This window comes from Lycium barbarum, chromosome 6, assembly GCF_019175385.1.
Source record: "Lycium barbarum isolate Lr01 chromosome 6, ASM1917538v2, whole genome shotgun sequence".
NCBI lineage: Eukaryota > Viridiplantae > Streptophyta > Magnoliopsida > Solanales > Solanaceae > Lycium > Lycium barbarum.
This window is the reverse complement of record NC_083342.1, coordinates 122,520,298-122,537,056: the sequence shown is the minus strand read 5'-3', so window position 1 is coordinate 122,537,056 and position 16,759 is coordinate 122,520,298. Positions and strand designations below refer to the sequence as shown.

The 16,759-nt window shown below is 34.3% G+C and overlaps 2 protein-coding genes across 4 annotated transcripts; both read left to right on the top strand.

The window, feature by feature from the left end:
• Window positions 1-2,620: 2,620 nt before the first annotated feature.
• Window positions 2,621-9,258, top strand: LOC132598492 (shaggy-related protein kinase NtK-1). Of its 2 annotated transcripts, none has more exons than XM_060311404.1 (13): window positions 2,621-2,824; window positions 4,088-4,249; window positions 4,373-4,465; window positions 4,691-4,750; window positions 4,873-5,145; window positions 5,495-5,569; window positions 6,503-6,559; window positions 6,657-6,797; window positions 6,897-6,947; window positions 7,633-7,728; window positions 7,821-7,904; window positions 8,719-8,821; window positions 8,908-9,258. In XM_060311404.1, the coding sequence occupies exons 2-13, from the start codon at window positions 4,136-4,138 to the stop codon at window positions 8,988-8,990; spliced, it is 1,230 nt and encodes a 409-aa protein (XP_060167387.1). In that variant the 5' UTR covers window positions 2,621-2,824; window positions 4,088-4,135; the 3' UTR covers window positions 8,991-9,258. The 2 variants fall into 2 exon arrangements, with proteins under 2 accessions (XP_060167387.1, XP_060167389.1); XM_060311406.1 differs by having other exon boundaries at window positions 2,628-2,769.
• A 2,361-nt stretch (window positions 9,259-11,619) lies between these two features.
• Window positions 11,620-16,260, top strand: LOC132598493 (zinc finger CCCH domain-containing protein 3). Of its 2 annotated transcripts, XR_009566584.1 has the most exons (7): window positions 11,622-11,875; window positions 11,949-12,013; window positions 13,289-13,373; window positions 14,716-14,778; window positions 14,997-15,106; window positions 15,733-15,789; window positions 15,865-16,260. XR_009566584.1 is itself a non-coding variant. In XM_060311407.1 (6 exons), the coding sequence occupies exons 1-5, from the start codon at window positions 11,746-11,748 to the stop codon at window positions 15,104-15,106; spliced, it is 453 nt and encodes a 150-aa protein (XP_060167390.1). In that variant the 5' UTR covers window positions 11,620-11,745; the 3' UTR covers window positions 15,865-16,260. The 2 variants fall into 2 exon arrangements, 1 of the variants encoding a protein (XP_060167390.1); XM_060311407.1 differs by lacking the exon at window positions 15,733-15,789 and having other exon boundaries at window positions 11,620-11,875.
• Window positions 16,261-16,759: the final 499 nt, after the last annotated feature.

Sequence of the window (16,759 nt, the reverse complement as noted above, 5' to 3'; positions counted from 1 at the left end):
ACAATAACAAGTCAAGTGAGTGAGAAAAACAAATCAAGTCCAAAAGCGTGATGTAAAGAGCATAAGTGAGTGTTCCAACAATAACATGCTCAGTATAATTTCATATGTGATGTTTGGAGAAAGTAGATTTTACGCGAATATTATCCCCTTCACGCTAACGAAATATTTCTTTCAATTCCAACTTTTCATTGAAGAAATAAAGTTCCAACTTTTCATTTCCTACAGTTTTGAATCCCATTTATATTTTTAACTAGACGGCAGCACGGGCTCAACACTTTAGATTATAGTGCATCTATGTGTATGTAGTTATCTTTGAATAGTGATTATATATATATACTCCATTTGATATATTTTTTTTTACGACATTAATCTCTTTTCACATTTATTAGAGTAAGAATAAAAATAAAAAAGTAATTAAATTTTATCTTATTTTAAAATATAAATATTTTAAGTATATTTATTTTAGTGAACATAACAAATAAATGACATGACGGAATAGCATATACAACACTTTAATATCTAGATTAGATCTCAGGCTAATATAAAAAAATAAAGAAAACTGTATGGTTTGACTACTTAACTTTTTGAAGAAAAACAATTTCATTTGCTCCCACTAATGGATTGATACGCACGTGGCAATGAATCCATCATTATTGACTTAATGAGATACTTTGGAAATTACATGAATATTGTTTGATTTTTTTTGGACATTATTAATTCGCACTATTTTTATGCATATATATATATATATATATATATATATATTAGAATTATGGGGCTCACAATTTTTTTTTGCACTTTTTTTTTGACATTGTTTGTTTTTTTAATATGGGATTCGCTTTTTTTTATTTCATTTTTTTATATTGCTTGATTTTGTCAATATGGGATACTATGTTCAAAACACGATTAATATAACATTGTAGTTTGTGCTCCGTATTTAAAACTTTATTATATTAGTGTTTACTACGAATATGCACGTGGCAATAAATCCATCATTATTGATTTAATGAGATACTTTGGAAATTACATGAATATTTTTAATTTTTTAATATGGGGGCACTTTTTTTGACATTATTAATTTGTATTATTTTTTTAATATTAGTTGTTGTTTAATATATATGAAGTTCATAATTTTTTTTTTTAAATTGGGATAAATATATATATATATATATTAGAATTATGAGGTCTATATTTTTTTTTTTAATATTAGTTACTGTTGACAGACGACAAGAAAGTCAGTAACAACTCACTCTTCTTAACAGTAGTAAAGTAAAGTAATATGATATGTAACTAACTCTATTGCAAAAGAAGTTCTAGACTAGAAAAAAGCGATCAAATGAAAGTTAAGTTTTACTTAGAGAGTCAGTCATACTTACCCTTTATTCAGAAACAGCGACTTCTAAATTAAAAATCATTATTCACCCCTAAAAGGAAAAAGTAAAGGCTTTAAAATGTTTTTATAATTAAAGATGTAATAAAAGGAGGTGACATGTTTAAAATGATTAAGTTAACTGTTTAATAGATGTTTGAGAACATACATATTTTTTTTAATTTGAACCAAATATATCTAATAGAAATATTTTTATTAGCTCTTCATGTGCTCAATTGAATATATCATTATTTGAATATCTAAATAGATTTTACTGATAAATTTAAGAAACTATTTATATACTATTAAACAAGAAAAAGAACTACGATTTACAAAATATTGTTTTTACAGTGAAAAAAAAAGAGGAGGTGGCCCTGGCCCCACGTTATTTTTTGTCGTCTTTTGGCTTTTTCCCTGAAGCATGAGGTGTGCTCCCATAACAACTAGTGTTGTCCAAAGCTGCTACGGACAGTGTTGCCGAAATCATTGCGCCTTTCTTTTCTTAATTAAATAAACAAATAAAACTCTGAATTGTTTTTCTAAATTATGGCTTTGAACGGTCAAAATACAAGTAAAATGAGATGTATAAAATACTACTACTGCTTTAATTTTAAAATTAATTTCTCTCTCTGTCTAAATCATGTGACATTTTTTTGTGGGATGTGCTAGTTTGCCGCATTGTTTTGAAATCACCAATATCTCATTCATAATTTCTAAGAATTAAATTATTAGATCATATCTGAAATTTAATTTGATATTTCAATCTATCTAACGTAACTTTTAGGCTAATAATTTTTTTTTCTCTCTCTCTATATATGTATATAATATTATTTTTTCACTTTTATCAAATATTCACAAAGTGACACATTACATACGTAGATAGTGTAATTTTATTAACGTCAATTTCACAGAGTGGCGTTTAGAGAGGTTAAGATGTATATAGGCTTTACTCCTATCTCTTTAGAATCGGCTTTTCACAATCAATTAAAACTAATTATTGTTTACTTCATAAATATATAAAGTAAAGAAGTTTTTTATTAAACCTTGTGCCTTACAAAAAATCATGATAAATATATAAAGTAAAGAAGTTTTTTTATTAAACCTTGTGCCTTACAAAAAATCATGAGCCAATGAAAATATATTTAATATTGCTTCTACTTTGACTGTGACTCTCTCGCATTTTTACCAAACCCCACAAAGAAAGTATAAGAATTATAGAATAAACAAAATAATAAATACTAGTCCTACAGAGAGAAAAAAAGCAACAAATAAAATTTCTCTCTCTCAATCAATATCCGATATATCATATAGTATCAATCAGGTTCTTTCTTTCTTTGTTATTTCTCTCTCATGGTGATGGTATCATCTCCGTCTCTATTCTTATCATCGGAGGGTCGCCGGTGAGATCGATCGGTGTCTTTTCCGTCTCCTCAACCATTTTTTTAAATTCCTTCGGTATATATATTTCCCTTTTTTGTTTTTGTTTTGGGAAAGTGTAGCTTCGTTGTAGATCCGCGTTGTGCCTTTTCGTTTAAATTCGTACGGATCGGGTTATTTATGGATCTGCTTAGATCTTTTTCTAAATTGTGGTATTAGTAATTGTTAAAACTAATTGTGTGATTTATTTATTGATTTTTACCTATTCTGAAGCAATCTTTTGGATTTGTTATTATGTAAGTTTTGGTAATTCGTTTTTTTTTTTCGTGGATTTATTAATTATTAAAACTGATTGTGTAATTTATTTATTGATTTTTTTTTTAACCTATTATGAAGCCGTGTTTTGGATTTGTTATTGTTTTTAACTTCTTTGATTTTTCTTCTTATTTACTTTCTAATTTATTTTAATACCTGAAATTATTTGCACTATTGCTCTTTTCGTCGATTTTTTTTTTCTTGCACGGTAAAGGTAAAATTTGACTTAATTAATTCTCAAATGTATGTTTCTTTTTTCGATGTAGATGTTTAGGAATTTGTGTTTTTGTTTTTTTCAGAGAAATATTTGTTGGATTTTGGCCAAGTTGGTTATTATCAATTGGAGTTATTTATTCATTATTGTGTTGTGACATTTATATTGAGCTGAAGTCGTCTATGTTTGAACTGTTTGGGCAGTAAAATGAATGCTTCTTTGTTTTAATGCTGTTGTTTTTTTTTTGTCTTGTGAAATTTGATTTGATCTTGTGGTGATATTTCAATATTTTTTTCTGTCTTGTGACGTGCTACGTATGGAAAAAAGTAGGCAATCTTTTTCTGGAGCCTGAATTATAAATTCCTGATTTTTCAATTGAATGATTGGGAAACGATGATAATTTGCAAGTAGAGAAAAAAATATAAAGAAGGAAATGGAGCGAGATAATTTGCAGTTTCTTAAATACAAAGCTATATTTGGAATAGCTCTACCTGGACAATGAGCTTAATTTTCCGTTTTGAAGAGATTTTCTGGACAGTCAATTGTAAACACATCGAGTCTGTAGGGATCTCTTGTATTTAAGAACATAATTTCAACTGGTTAGAAAGTCTAATGTTGTTCCACTGTACAGTCATTACCATTTAAAGATATATGTATTTCTTTCAATTCCAATTTTTGGTTGGAGATTTTTACCATAAATATTATGTACTATGATATGATGTGTGATAACACTAAATCCTTTGTGGGATAGCATCTTGTTTATACATTTGATGTTACCGTTGTTTTATGGTTTATAATGGCATGTTGGTCAGGTGAATGACCTTTTGAGGTGATAACTAGTAAGCAAGCTTTTCTTGGAAATGGCTTCTGTGGGCTTAGCACCTACATCGGGTTTGAGAGAATCCAGTGGCCATAATGCTGGGGTAGATAGGTTGCCTGAGGAGATGAATGACATGAGAATCAGGGATGATAAGGTTTGGATATTAAAGAGCATAAGCTCTTTGCTTTTTGTCTTTATTAATTGGATTCTCCTCCTTTATTGTGTTGATTTCTTGGTTTCCAACTTTATTCAACAGATTTAAACTGTTCATTTGTAGGAAATTGAAGCAGCAATCGTTGACGGTAATGGGACTGAGACGGGCCACATAATAGTGACAACTATTGGCGGTAGAAATGGCCAGCCAAAACAGGTAATATGCCATATCTCTCACTTTGATTTTTATTCTGTCGGTCCATTGAGGAGTTGTTTCCGGCTTTTACTCTTCTTGAATTGATTGATTAGGGTAGACAAGTAAAATGATTATGAGGAGACACATGTTCTTATTTTTGGCTAAATTGTTAGTTGCACAATTTCACTTGGTCTTTACTAGTTGCTTTTCTTATTCTTGTCATTTTGTGTGGTGGGGTTTATGCAGACTATTAGTTACATGGCTGAACGTGTTGTTGGACAAGGATCGTTTGGAGTAGTGTTTCAGGTATTATTTTATTTTCTTTATTGCAAGGGCCATTGTTCATTTATGCCTATCAATATACTCTTCATACACTCGGAGAGAGCTATAATGTGCATAATTGTGTGATTTTCTGATTGGTTACTCAGGCAAAATGCTTAGAGACTGGTGAAACTGTTGCTATTAAGAAGGTTCTTCAAGATAAGAGATATAAGAACCGAGAGTTGCAGACCATGCGTCTTCTTGACCACCCTAATGTTGTGTCTCTGAAACACTGCTTCTTTTCCACAACTGATAAGGATGAACTCTATCTTAACTTGGTTCTTGAGTATGTACCTGAAACTGTTCACCGTGTTATCAAACACTACAACAAGCTGAACCAACGGATGCCATTGATACTTGTGAAGCTTTATACATATCAGGTAGTGTACTCTTTTCTCAAGTGAGTTGTCATTTATATAGGCCCCCTTGTTAAGAACTCCCAATACGAGACGTCTGCAAATTCTGTTATACAAGAGATTGTTTTCCCTTCTTTTTCATATGCGTGAGATGTTGGACAAGAGATTGTTGCAAAAATTGTTCCAATATTGTCTAGTTCTTTTGTTTGTTTTGAGGATGGGCTAAGCTTGGAAAAGTCCATCCAACCGCGAGTTTTTATGAGAAGCTAGTTTCACTTCAGTTACCTTGTTGTTAACGCACTTGAGCTAATGATTTCTTGAGGTTGTATTTTCTAACATGTCTGAAGTACAAGATGCTGTTTCTGTCCGGCAGATTTTCAGGGCATTATCTTACATACACCGCACCATTGGAGTGTGTCACAGGGACATCAAACCTCAGAATCTTTTGGTATGCTCATCAATCTCATTGACTTTTCTGTTTATTTCCTTTGAGCTTTGGTAAAAAAATATTGTTTCCAGTGACTCTTTGGCTGCAGTTCCGTCAAAATATATGTTAGCTTGAATGTTTGCTCCAAATGTGTGGAAAAAAATGTATCAAAGATATGTTTTAAGTTTGTCAATTATTTGGTGCATGGAGAAGAATAATGCAATTTGGTTGATCGCTTCTAAGAGAGAATAATTTCTTTCCTCATGTGCTCATTACTCTTCTTAGAATCTTCTTGCTCTACTGATCTACTGAGAGAAACAAAAGGATGCCACATGATTGGTGTGTTGTATGTACGGTGAGATAGGAATGTAGCTTGCACCCATGAGCTCATCGTTCTGCGATTATTTTGTCAGTGGACATTGTGTGGTGATAATATGTTTTGCTGTGCTGATATGAGCTTTCATCACTTATTGGGATGACATCTTATCTTTCGATTGGATTCTATTACGAAGATAGTTATATGAGATACTGATATCGACATATTTGGTGCACTTGTTATGGTCTTAACCTAGACAGGAAACTTATTCTGCTTAGCTCATATATAATTCAGAAAATTTAATCAACTTTCTAACCATTGCCTTTATAATATCCTCTTTATCGGCTCTTGAAGGGACTGTAACTAAAGAATACTAGAAAGAAACAGTGAAAGAGGAGAACTGAGGTGACCCTAAAATATAACAGGAGAACTGATGTCTCTGCAATTTTAATGTCACACAGTGATGCAATTTTTCGTCAAAACTTGAAAGAAAGGGTTTTATTTATTTTGCTCAACTCTTGTTGCTTATGACCATTGGACGTGTTAGCAAGTGCTATTAAGAATTATTTGTCTGCCCATTTGCATTTCACATTTCTTTCTGGATACTGAGAAGTCATGGCCTGTATTCTTTTTGGCAGGTGAACCCACATACCCACCAGGTTAAATTATGTGATTTTGGGAGCGCTAAAGTTCTGGTTTGTTTACATTTTCCCTTTGCCTCTTGTCCATCCTAACATAGGAGTCTACTTGATGCGTTTTCTGATTGGATAATCTGCTCTACGTCTTTGGCAGGTTAAAGGAGAACCAAATATTTCTTACATCTGCTCTAGGTATTATAGAGCACCAGAGCTCATATTTGGTGCAACAGAGTACACTACTGCTATAGACGTTTGGTCTGCTGGCTGTGTCCTAGCTGAGCTACTTCTTGGTCAGGTTGGTTGTTACTTCTTCTAATATTAGTTATTCTTGGACAATGTTCTTTATTATATTGGCAATTCTCTGATCTAAATTTTCTCTTTCTTCCATCTTCAGCCTCTGTTTCCAGGTGAAAGTGGAGTTGACCAGCTTGTTGAGATCATTAAGGTAATATCCTCTATTTGACATTCTTGTCTGCAGTCCCTTACCACTTCAATTCCATGAGATTTGTGCCTTTTTTTGCTGTTTTGTTGATTCCTTTAATCTTTGTCGGTGTTTCTTTTTCATTTATTGCATCCAATTGTGCTTCTTATATAGGCCTTCTTTCCTGCCTTTCTATTTTGGCATTGTTTACTACTCAACTCGCAATGCTCTTGTTTTTTTTTTTTGGGGGGGGGGGGGGGGGGATCTTGTGTGATTTCTGCTTTCTCAGATTCATTTTTTTTTTGGCAAAATGCATCTGGTCGGGGGAGACAGTAGCTCTACCTAGTGTCTGTTCTAGTACATTCCTGTCATTTTAATCACGTGAGGGGATTTTTTTAGCAATTAAGATTTCTTCAAGATGTAATAAGGGAATTAAAAAGAAATTAAAACAGTAAGAACTGAACATGTTTCCATTTTCTGCTTGTTGGGAAATTCTGTGACTAAGACAAGCTCACTGTTTTGACAGAGAAATAGAAGTACCGTTTTAGTAATAAGACGCCTTTCTTTATTGTTGGCATTTCAATTGTTGTCTTTGATAAATGTGGCTAAGAAGATCCCCAACCTTTTGCATGGGTTGCTTAATTTGTTGTCAATTTGGCCTATGTTGACTTCTCTTTTGCCCAAACTAAATCCCGTACTATATTTGCAGGTTTTGGGCACTCCTACAAGGGAAGAAATTAAATGTATGAATCCCAACTATAATGAGTTCAAATTTCCTCAAATTAAAGCTCATCCATGGCACAAGGTACTTGAAATACCACTTTTCATAACCAACTCATCCGTAGAACTGGCAAGTATACACAAGGCAACAAGTCATTTCTAATGTTTGATTTGTAGATATTTCACAAGCGCATGCCTCCAGAAGCTGTTGATCTGGTCTCAAGACTGCTGCAGTACTCTCCTAACTTGCGCTGTGCTGCTGTAAGTATGCCAAATTTAGCTAATCTCTTATGCCTATCTATTTCATAGATTATACATGGGTCATCTTTCTGTGTCTCTGTTCAGTGTTGACATATTGTGATGCTTTTTAAAAGATTAAACATGAACCATTATTTTGTTAAAAGTACCTAAAGTTTTAGCTCGACATAGCGTGCCATTCTTTCTTCTCTTTGTCTTAATGCTTACTCGCTCCAAGAAAAAATCTTTTTGAGACTTCAGGTTCATAAGACCTCCATCCATGGGTTTGTAGTAGATGCAGTGCAATGTGTTGTTTAAAGGCCGTGTATGATTTCGTGGGACACATGTCAGTACTTTGAGAATCTGTTTTCTTGATCCTGCTATTGTGGTTTGGTTTATTACTTAATAGTAGGATTTTGCAAACAGAGTAGAAGGTGTACATGTCTATAAGCGATTTATTTTCAGGCATCCTGAGCTCCGCTTCTCCCTTGCTCGTTTTGATACTTGTTACCAGTCTAAATGTGTATGATATAAAGCATAGCTGGTCTTGCTTAGCTCTCTCAATGAAACTATATAGTTGTTGAAGCTATGGATTTCATGATTCAAGGATAGCTTTTCTCTGTTTTTTGGTCCATTAGATCTTTAATTTAGTCTCGTACTGTTAAAATGATATTGGAGCTTATTTGTTAAAAAAATGTGCCATCTTGGTTCTGGAGTTTGGTAATTGTACAAGTATATTTCCTTGCTTCCTTTGGTAATCACACTGTAGTTTAATTTGTCAATTAGAGTATTTATGTCTAGTTCTAAGTTGTGATAGGTGTATTAATTTTGAATGCAGTTGGATGCCTTGATTCACCCCTTTTTTGATGAGCTTCGTGATCCCAATACACGCCTGCCTAATGGACGCTTTCTTCCTCCCTTGTTTAACTTTAAGGCTCATGGTATGTTGTTGACAAGACTTCTTTCAGATTAGCTTCATTCCATAAGTTGCAACTAAATCTATTGAATCTGGCTTTTTTGTCACCAGAGTTGAAGAATGTGCATGCAGAGGTATTATTGAAGTTGGTTCCGGAGCATGCCAGAAAACAGTGCCCGTCCCTTGGGTTATGAGTACCTGCCTCGTGATAGAAATAATTTAAGTGTACCTTTTGAAGATGTGTTTCTTCTCTGTATCAATTTGTTCTTTCTTTCCCTTATCCCCATGTATCTGTTGTCCCTTTGTATTATTATTATATCTTGTTTTGTAAAAGCAGATGTAGGGAATTGATTAACAAATACCCGATCTTCAACCTCTGTTCCTTTTATGCTGTTCTGATATGTCCTACGCTTGTAACATTATGTGGTTAAGAATTGACAATTCGAGTGAACTTTGTTATTATTTGATTTCAAAGTATATGTAGGGTGACTGGTTGATATGGCTGTTCCTCGCTTGTGATATTGGCACATGTAGGCTCCTGAGACGCTTTATATTTATACGATTACTGGCCCTTAATTTGTGCTGTCCTCAGTGAGACAATTTTCAGTAGTCTGCTGACTTGGTTGACAAATGAAAATAGCATTTAACTTTAATACATTGACAAAGTAAGACTTGTTTTCTACTAGTGTGTACTTCAATCAATTTTAGCATTCAATTCACTGCATTTATCAAGTGCCATTTTTTTATTTTTATTTTTCATCACTGCAGTCAGTTACATGTTGCAGGTCATTTTGATGTAAACGATTTGTGTTTGTGCATTGTTAATGCACAGAGGTTAGACCCTTTTATTAGCAAGATAGCTGTAAATTGATTTGGTCATCTTTTAGAGAAATACTGACCCAAATTGAATTCTGAACACCCCTATTTCCATTACAAATGACTTTGAAATCTAATTAACAACCAAAGTCTAATCATTGCATTAGAGGTAAGTGTTTCCAAATCAATTTACAGCTATCTCTTCTCATAAAAAACCAAACCCTCTCTTCTCAATTCTCTTCAAATAAAACAACCCTCTCTTCTCAATTCTCATCAAATAAATAAACCCTCTTCATTGCCCCAAAGCCAAAATCCCATCATTGCCCCAAAGCCAAAATCCCATTCGGCTGCTTCCTCCATTGACCCATTGTAAGGCTCTTGGTCTTTCTTGCTTGATTTCTTTTGAGTTTTTTTCTTGCAAAAATGCTTTTTTGTGTCAAAGTTGTAATCTTGCTTGTGGGTTTTGTTCAGTTATGTAAAAAAGTTGTAATCTTGCTTGCGGGTGTGTACAGTTTTGTATAAAAGTTGGAATCTTGCTTGTGGGTTTTGTACATTTATGTATAAAAGTTGTCATTTTGCTTGTGGGTTGTCATTTTGCTTGTGGGTTTTGTACATTTATGTGTAAAAGTTTTTAATCTTGATTGTGGGTTTTGTACATTTATGTATAAAAGTTGTAATTTTTCTTGTGGGTGTGTACAGTTTTGTAGAAAAATTGTAATCTTGCTTGTGCTTTTTGTAGAGTTATGTATAAAAGTGTAATTTTGCTTGTGGGTGTGTACATTTTTGTAAAGAAGCTAGCATATTGCTTTGTGTGTTTTTTGTTGGCTGCTTAAATTTGTGGTGCTTTACTTCAAATGCGATGCTATTATACATTTGTTGAGCATTGTCTCGCTCCCCTGCGGGATTAGCACTATTCTCGTAGTTTCTTGTCCTTAGATTTTTGTTACTACATGTCCTTAGGAGTTCTAGGATTTGAAATTAAGTGCTCAAATTGGGATGAGTCTTATTTTCGTTAGTAGAATTGAGATTATATGTTAATAAGAAGGGGTAATTTCCCTATTGAATTTGAATCAATTGTGAATTGAATTGAACTTTCAGTTTATAGGGAAGTGCTCTGATACTTTGAAGATGGATAAATTTCTCACAAAATTTAATTGTTCTCAACCAAGTTCTAGTACGGATGCCAATAGTTCTCAACTTATAGATGTGCTCAATTCAGGATCGCTTGAAGCCGATCTCAACTTATTCACTTGTGAAGTTAACTCTGATCTTACCTGTTGCTATCGCAACTGTGGAGAGCGCATTCTCATCCATGAAACAGATAAAAAATGAAGTGCGGAATAACATTGGTGATCAATATTTGAATGATTGTTTAGTTTGTTACATAGAGCGTGATGAATTTACAAATGTAAGTAATGATGTCATCATTGATCATTTTCAGAAGATGAAACCTCGTCGAGGACAATTGTAAATGAATGATGGATATTTATGATAAATGTAATATTATTGGAAGTTTTATGCTTTTCTCTTTTGTATATTGCTATAAACAAATGTTTCATCAAAAAAGACGAATAAGCCGAATTAAAGCCCGAAAAGAAGAATAATCCGACCCGAAGTCCAAATTGATTGAATAACGCATGGCACCCGGAAACTTCAAATTCTGGAGCCGCCTCTGGCTGCATGATTGAAGAACTTATGCTTGACACAAGTCCGAATCTGGACAAAAATTAGGAGCCATTTAGCCATGGACATTTTTCACTTTTTTTCCCGGATTTTTTGTTTCCACATTATTTGAAAATCAGCTTTTGGCCATAAAATTTCAAATACAACTTAAATTGTATTTTGAATTTAAAAAACAACTAAAACCTTATTTCATTCATTTTTCCACTCTGGGTACATTCAAGAACCAAATATTTTTTTGCAAAAACTCTAACCAAACGCAATTCCATCTTCAAAATTCCAAATAAAGTGACAAATATTTGATGTTGATGGCGAAACGCCCTACTAATAAGTAAATTAAAGAGCAGCCCATTTGTTCAAAGAAAAGAGTGATTTTATAGAAAAAAGGAAAGCAAAGGAGAAACTTGAACGTATAAAAAAGCATGGGGAATTTGGTTATTGTTTAAACCAAAAATGCCATTGGGGAAATACTACTGCGATTACTGCGATAAGGAATTCCAGGATACTCCAGCAGCTCGGAGGCGACATCTTCAAGGTGTTCAACATCAGAGATCCAAAGCTCTTTGGTACGACTCCTTGCGCAGTAAGTAGGTTCCTCCTTCTTCTTCTTAATTTCCAGTGCAAGTGTTGTTAAGGGTTTTTTTCTTGGATAGCAGATCCTCAGTTATTTAACGATCCGGATTCGTTTGGTAAAGGAGTCTGCAATCACTTTGTTCGAACGGTACTCCTCCTCTTTTCTTTGTTTTAATATTCAAATATTTTCAGATTTCGAGTCGGAGATTGTATTATTACTTCATTAACTATTTATCCTGTTCCAGGTTATTTGTTGTCCTTTCTGTTATTATTTACATACTGTTTTCTTTTTCCTGTTTGACCTGCTTTGTTATTGCTTTATTATGAGCAGAGGGTCTATCGGAAACAACCTCTCTACCTCCCAAGGTAGGGTAAGGTCTGCGTACACTCTACCCTCTCCACACCCCCACTTTGTGGGATTACACTGGTTATGTTGTTGTTGAGGTTTTGGGTTGTTCATTTGACAGCAGTGCTCAACTAGGGTGAAGGAAGAAGGAACAAAAGTCAGATTACTGCATTTCATCAATCAATCAAGCAATCATTTACATCTCAATCCTAAACTAGTTGGAGTGGTTATATGGATCATCAGTATCTTTTATTCAGAGGGTTCATCATAGTTTGAGTCCTTATGCTGTAGTTTACCTATTGTAATCCTCCTCCTTAATGCAAGATTGGACTGGCTATACTCAGGAGTTCAATTGATGCATTTCATAAGCTTTTTTGATGAAGAAATGATGCATTTCATAATAACCGATAAAACGAAAGAATGAAAGAGAGATTACTGCATTTTAAGATTGCTTGAAGTAGAATTTAAGGTTTAGTTAGGCCTTTTCTCTTAAATATATAAGGTTTTGTAAGACCTAAGAGCATCTCAGAATACCGTCAAGCTGTAACTGGAGGTTAGGCCTTTGGGTATTGTTCTCTATAACAGAAGCACCTTTGGTAACTCCCAGAATAATTTACTATAGAATGTCAAGTAACATGGTGATTAGATTTCCCCTTAACGCGTTGATGGTATAATTGTGTCTCCAACTTGATGAGCTTGGTATGATTTCGTGGAAGGTGAGTTTCATAAGCTGCTAACTTAGCTTAAGCTGTAATTTTAGCAGATTCACATCATTATGGTTGAAAAGAGTAAGTAGTAATGTGCTGATAAACATTACTGATGGTACTTTTATTCACAAAGTTATGAACATAAATGGGCATAACTGAATGTTGCTTTACTTCATCCACCGGATTTTATTACCCAAGGTCAGATGACAGTGACACTCATATTGTTGACTTCAGTGTGACACGTTATTTACATGTTGAAAGAGTAACACTAATTGATAGCGTATGGTGAAGTCTATACTCCAAAGAATTCTATGTGTTTGACACCCTTTATTGGATAATATTGTTGATCATATCTTTACATGCATATTAGGGGTATTGCCAGTATGGGGACTCCTGCAAATATTATCATCCCAAGCAAAACTCTCAAACTGTGAACCAAACGGGAATTCCTCCAGGTATCATTCTCGCAAGTTTTGTGTATATTCATATTCAGTATTTTACTGTTAATCAACTAATGTCTTAAATATAGAACTATATAAGTATCACGCTAACTATTTAAACTTACTGGCCTCAAAAGTGTTTTTGTTTTTTATTTTGAGAGAGTACTTGTGTTTGTCTGAGAAGACTAGTTGGCTGGCAGATGAGGTAGCCTTGCACAGAGATTTTTTTTTTCTTTTTTCAGAGGGATTGGATTAGTTTAGAGACTGCCTGCTACTAGGTGAATCACAAAACTACAAAGCAAGTTGTGACTAACTATAAACCAATGACAAATAATGAGTTACGTGTTTAGGAAGACTAATTATCCAACTCCTAAGGAATTTCCTACCCTAGACTAATCGGGGCGTCAAATTGGACAAAGCAAACTTTCACTGTCACTGTTACATACTTATCAAAAACCAGATTATTCATAATGAACAAGATATTGATCCGATTTCAGGCTTGATACTTGGGTCTTGAAAGAGTATTGCACTTCAAGTTTAACTTTTTCTTTTTTTCCCCTTGAACAACGAAAAGAGCTTTTCACTTTGCAATTTCTGTTGATGATTCTCAAAAAAATTGATGGACAGTTTTGCTTCATTTAACAATTAATGATGTAAAGAAATCAGAAGGGCCTGTCTAAGAAAATTTGTCCCGAAAGTGCTCTGGGTTCGAATTACAGCTATGTGGATCAATATATCCTGAAACACTCTAATGGTTTTGGGCTTTCTTTCTGGGAGGGAATTGGAAACTGGTATAATGCAGTCAATGTCAAAAGTTCTGTTGTTTGCTGTTTCTTGAAATGGTTGTCCTTGTTCCACATCTAAAAGATGTCCTACTTTTTTCAGATGTTGTACTACTCTCAAAAGGGACATCTTAGGAAAGTAATCTAACTTTTGGGAAGTCGGAGCTTTTAGTAGATCTGGGGAATCATTCTTTTGAATTTCTTGGAATTGGCAGTGTGCAGAAGTAACTTGTGCAAATAGTATTCTGTGCTTTTTCGATTGTTAATAGTAGTATGCATTTTGTCAGGGGACATATCTTGTTATGCTAAAACTTCTTCATTCAAGATTTTAATATCTATGTACTATTTTGAAGTTCTTTGTCCTGTAATTTTGAGTTTTCATTTCGTGTAGTTATTCTAAAAGATTGGGTGACCTGAATTAGTTTCTTAAGTTGTGGTGTATTTATTTTTGATATGGATATACACTTGAATTGGCAGTATACTTGATTGCAAAATTATCTCCTATGAATTTGAATAGCTATGGAAGAACACAGTGCATGCAACTTTTGATTTCCTTTTCTTCATCCAATTCTCAGGGGAAATTAGTAGAGAGGGTTTTCACTCAAGTAGTCAACCTTTTGGTTCGGCCTCTTTTCCAGGCAAGCATTGCTCTTGCATTTATTCTCTTCTATATGAACATTAATATCACCATCTCAAAATAAAAAAAAACATTAATATCCGTGCCATCTATGACTAAACATCTTTCGTTTAAAATGTCTTGTTTTGTAATTTTTCCAATTTCCCAATTAATCTGCTGATGTTCTTGGTGGATGTTTCTGTATTTTAAATTTAAATGTGATATTCTTGGTCGTAGCAGGTGATGTGTTCAGAGAAAAGGCCGGAGCATCGCTGGGCAATCTGCCTCCCTCCCTAAGACCTCCGCCTGATGGTGGTTATCCACCTCTCCCATTTGTTGACTGGGGATAGGTCTGCCAACTCATTTACTACTCTTGTCAGATATGCTTTACAGTAGGTTGATTGAACATGTAGATTGCCCAAACTATAAGTACTATATTGACTATGGAGAAATAGATTACTGCAATTTCAGTTGAGTGATGTGCAGTTAGAAACAGGGTATCTTTCCTGGCTGTATTAATATTCTTATATGCTCCTAAATATGTCTGGTACTAATTTTGTTTATCTCTAGCTGAGCTCTGCTGTCATAATGTTTTGGTGATTGTGGAATTTGCACCTAATTTTGAAAGTTTAATAACCCAAGAAATTGAATGGGAATTGGTATGTATAGCTGTTGACACCATCATTAACAAAGATCCTCATTCTATTGGTTGCTTCTTTTGTTTCATTGATATGACTGAGGCTAAATTGGGATTGGAAAGAATACGTGCTGATAAATTATGAAATACATTTCCCTTCTCAAGTGCATGGTTCTCTTTGTGTACATCGATATGGAAGAATCTAATTATCTATGTAGTATTTAGAGATGATTGTCCAGTGACACCTTAAGCGTATGAAAGATTCAAGAATGCTGATTTTAATTTAATTATAACCTGGTTATCTTCTTATCCTTTCGATTTCACATGCCTGTTATTCAGATTGGAAATTTTAGTGTGGTGGCAGGAATAATTGCTCAGCCTATTTGGTTGCAGAAGGTTATTCATACTCTTTTTAAGTCTTTCCTTTTTTTCTCTAGGACCCTTTTAAGTCCCAATTAATGTTGATTTCAGATGGTTATAGTGGTTGGACCTGTAAGTATCTACCTTTGGTGCAATATGTGGATTACTAGGTTCACTGCTTGACTCTGGTCTTGGTGGCTATCATTTGGAGGTTACAAATTAGATGAGTTTGAGCAGTAGGGTTTGGAGCTTACAATTGTTAATTTCAGAACATATCAGGAGAGACTCGCCTAAGGGTGTTTTCATGTTTATATTCTTTTTATTTATTTATTTAACAAAATTGGGCCCTTAGTAGCTTAGTTGGACAAGTATACTGTTGATACAATTACATAGAAGATCTATCATTTCGAAGAGGTCATCTACCTTGGTCTGAGATACTTTTGGATCATTTCTATAGCTTCCGTGTAAGACATGCAACCAAATTCTATGATGGCCTTTTCACATGCAGTGCTCTCTTCATATTCTAATTCTCAGTTTTAGCAGAGTAAATCACTATTCTACACATGGTATGTTAAGTTGTGCTTCAGTGTGACAAATAAGAGGATAAAAAAAGGGCAGCCCGGTGCACTAAGCTCCCGCTATGCATGGGGTCCGGGGAAGGGCCGGACCACAAGGGTCTATTGTATGCAGCCTTACCCCGCATTTCTGTAAGAGACTGTTTCCACGGCTTGAACTCATGACCTCCTGGTCACATGTCAGCAACTTAAAAGTATGTTGGTATTTATCCTTCCATGGTTCAGAACTCTCACTTTTACTAGATGTCCCACACATAGGCGCTATCTGGGAGGCATGGGCACCAAGTCTGATCCACATCCAGTTGTCTCAGGAAAAGAACTGATTGAGCTCATTGCATTCATCACACACACTGCGAAAGGGTTGCTCCATTACATCCATTGGCAGAACTGTCGTTAGATAGCCTAAAATGGAGTTATTATAGAAACCAGAA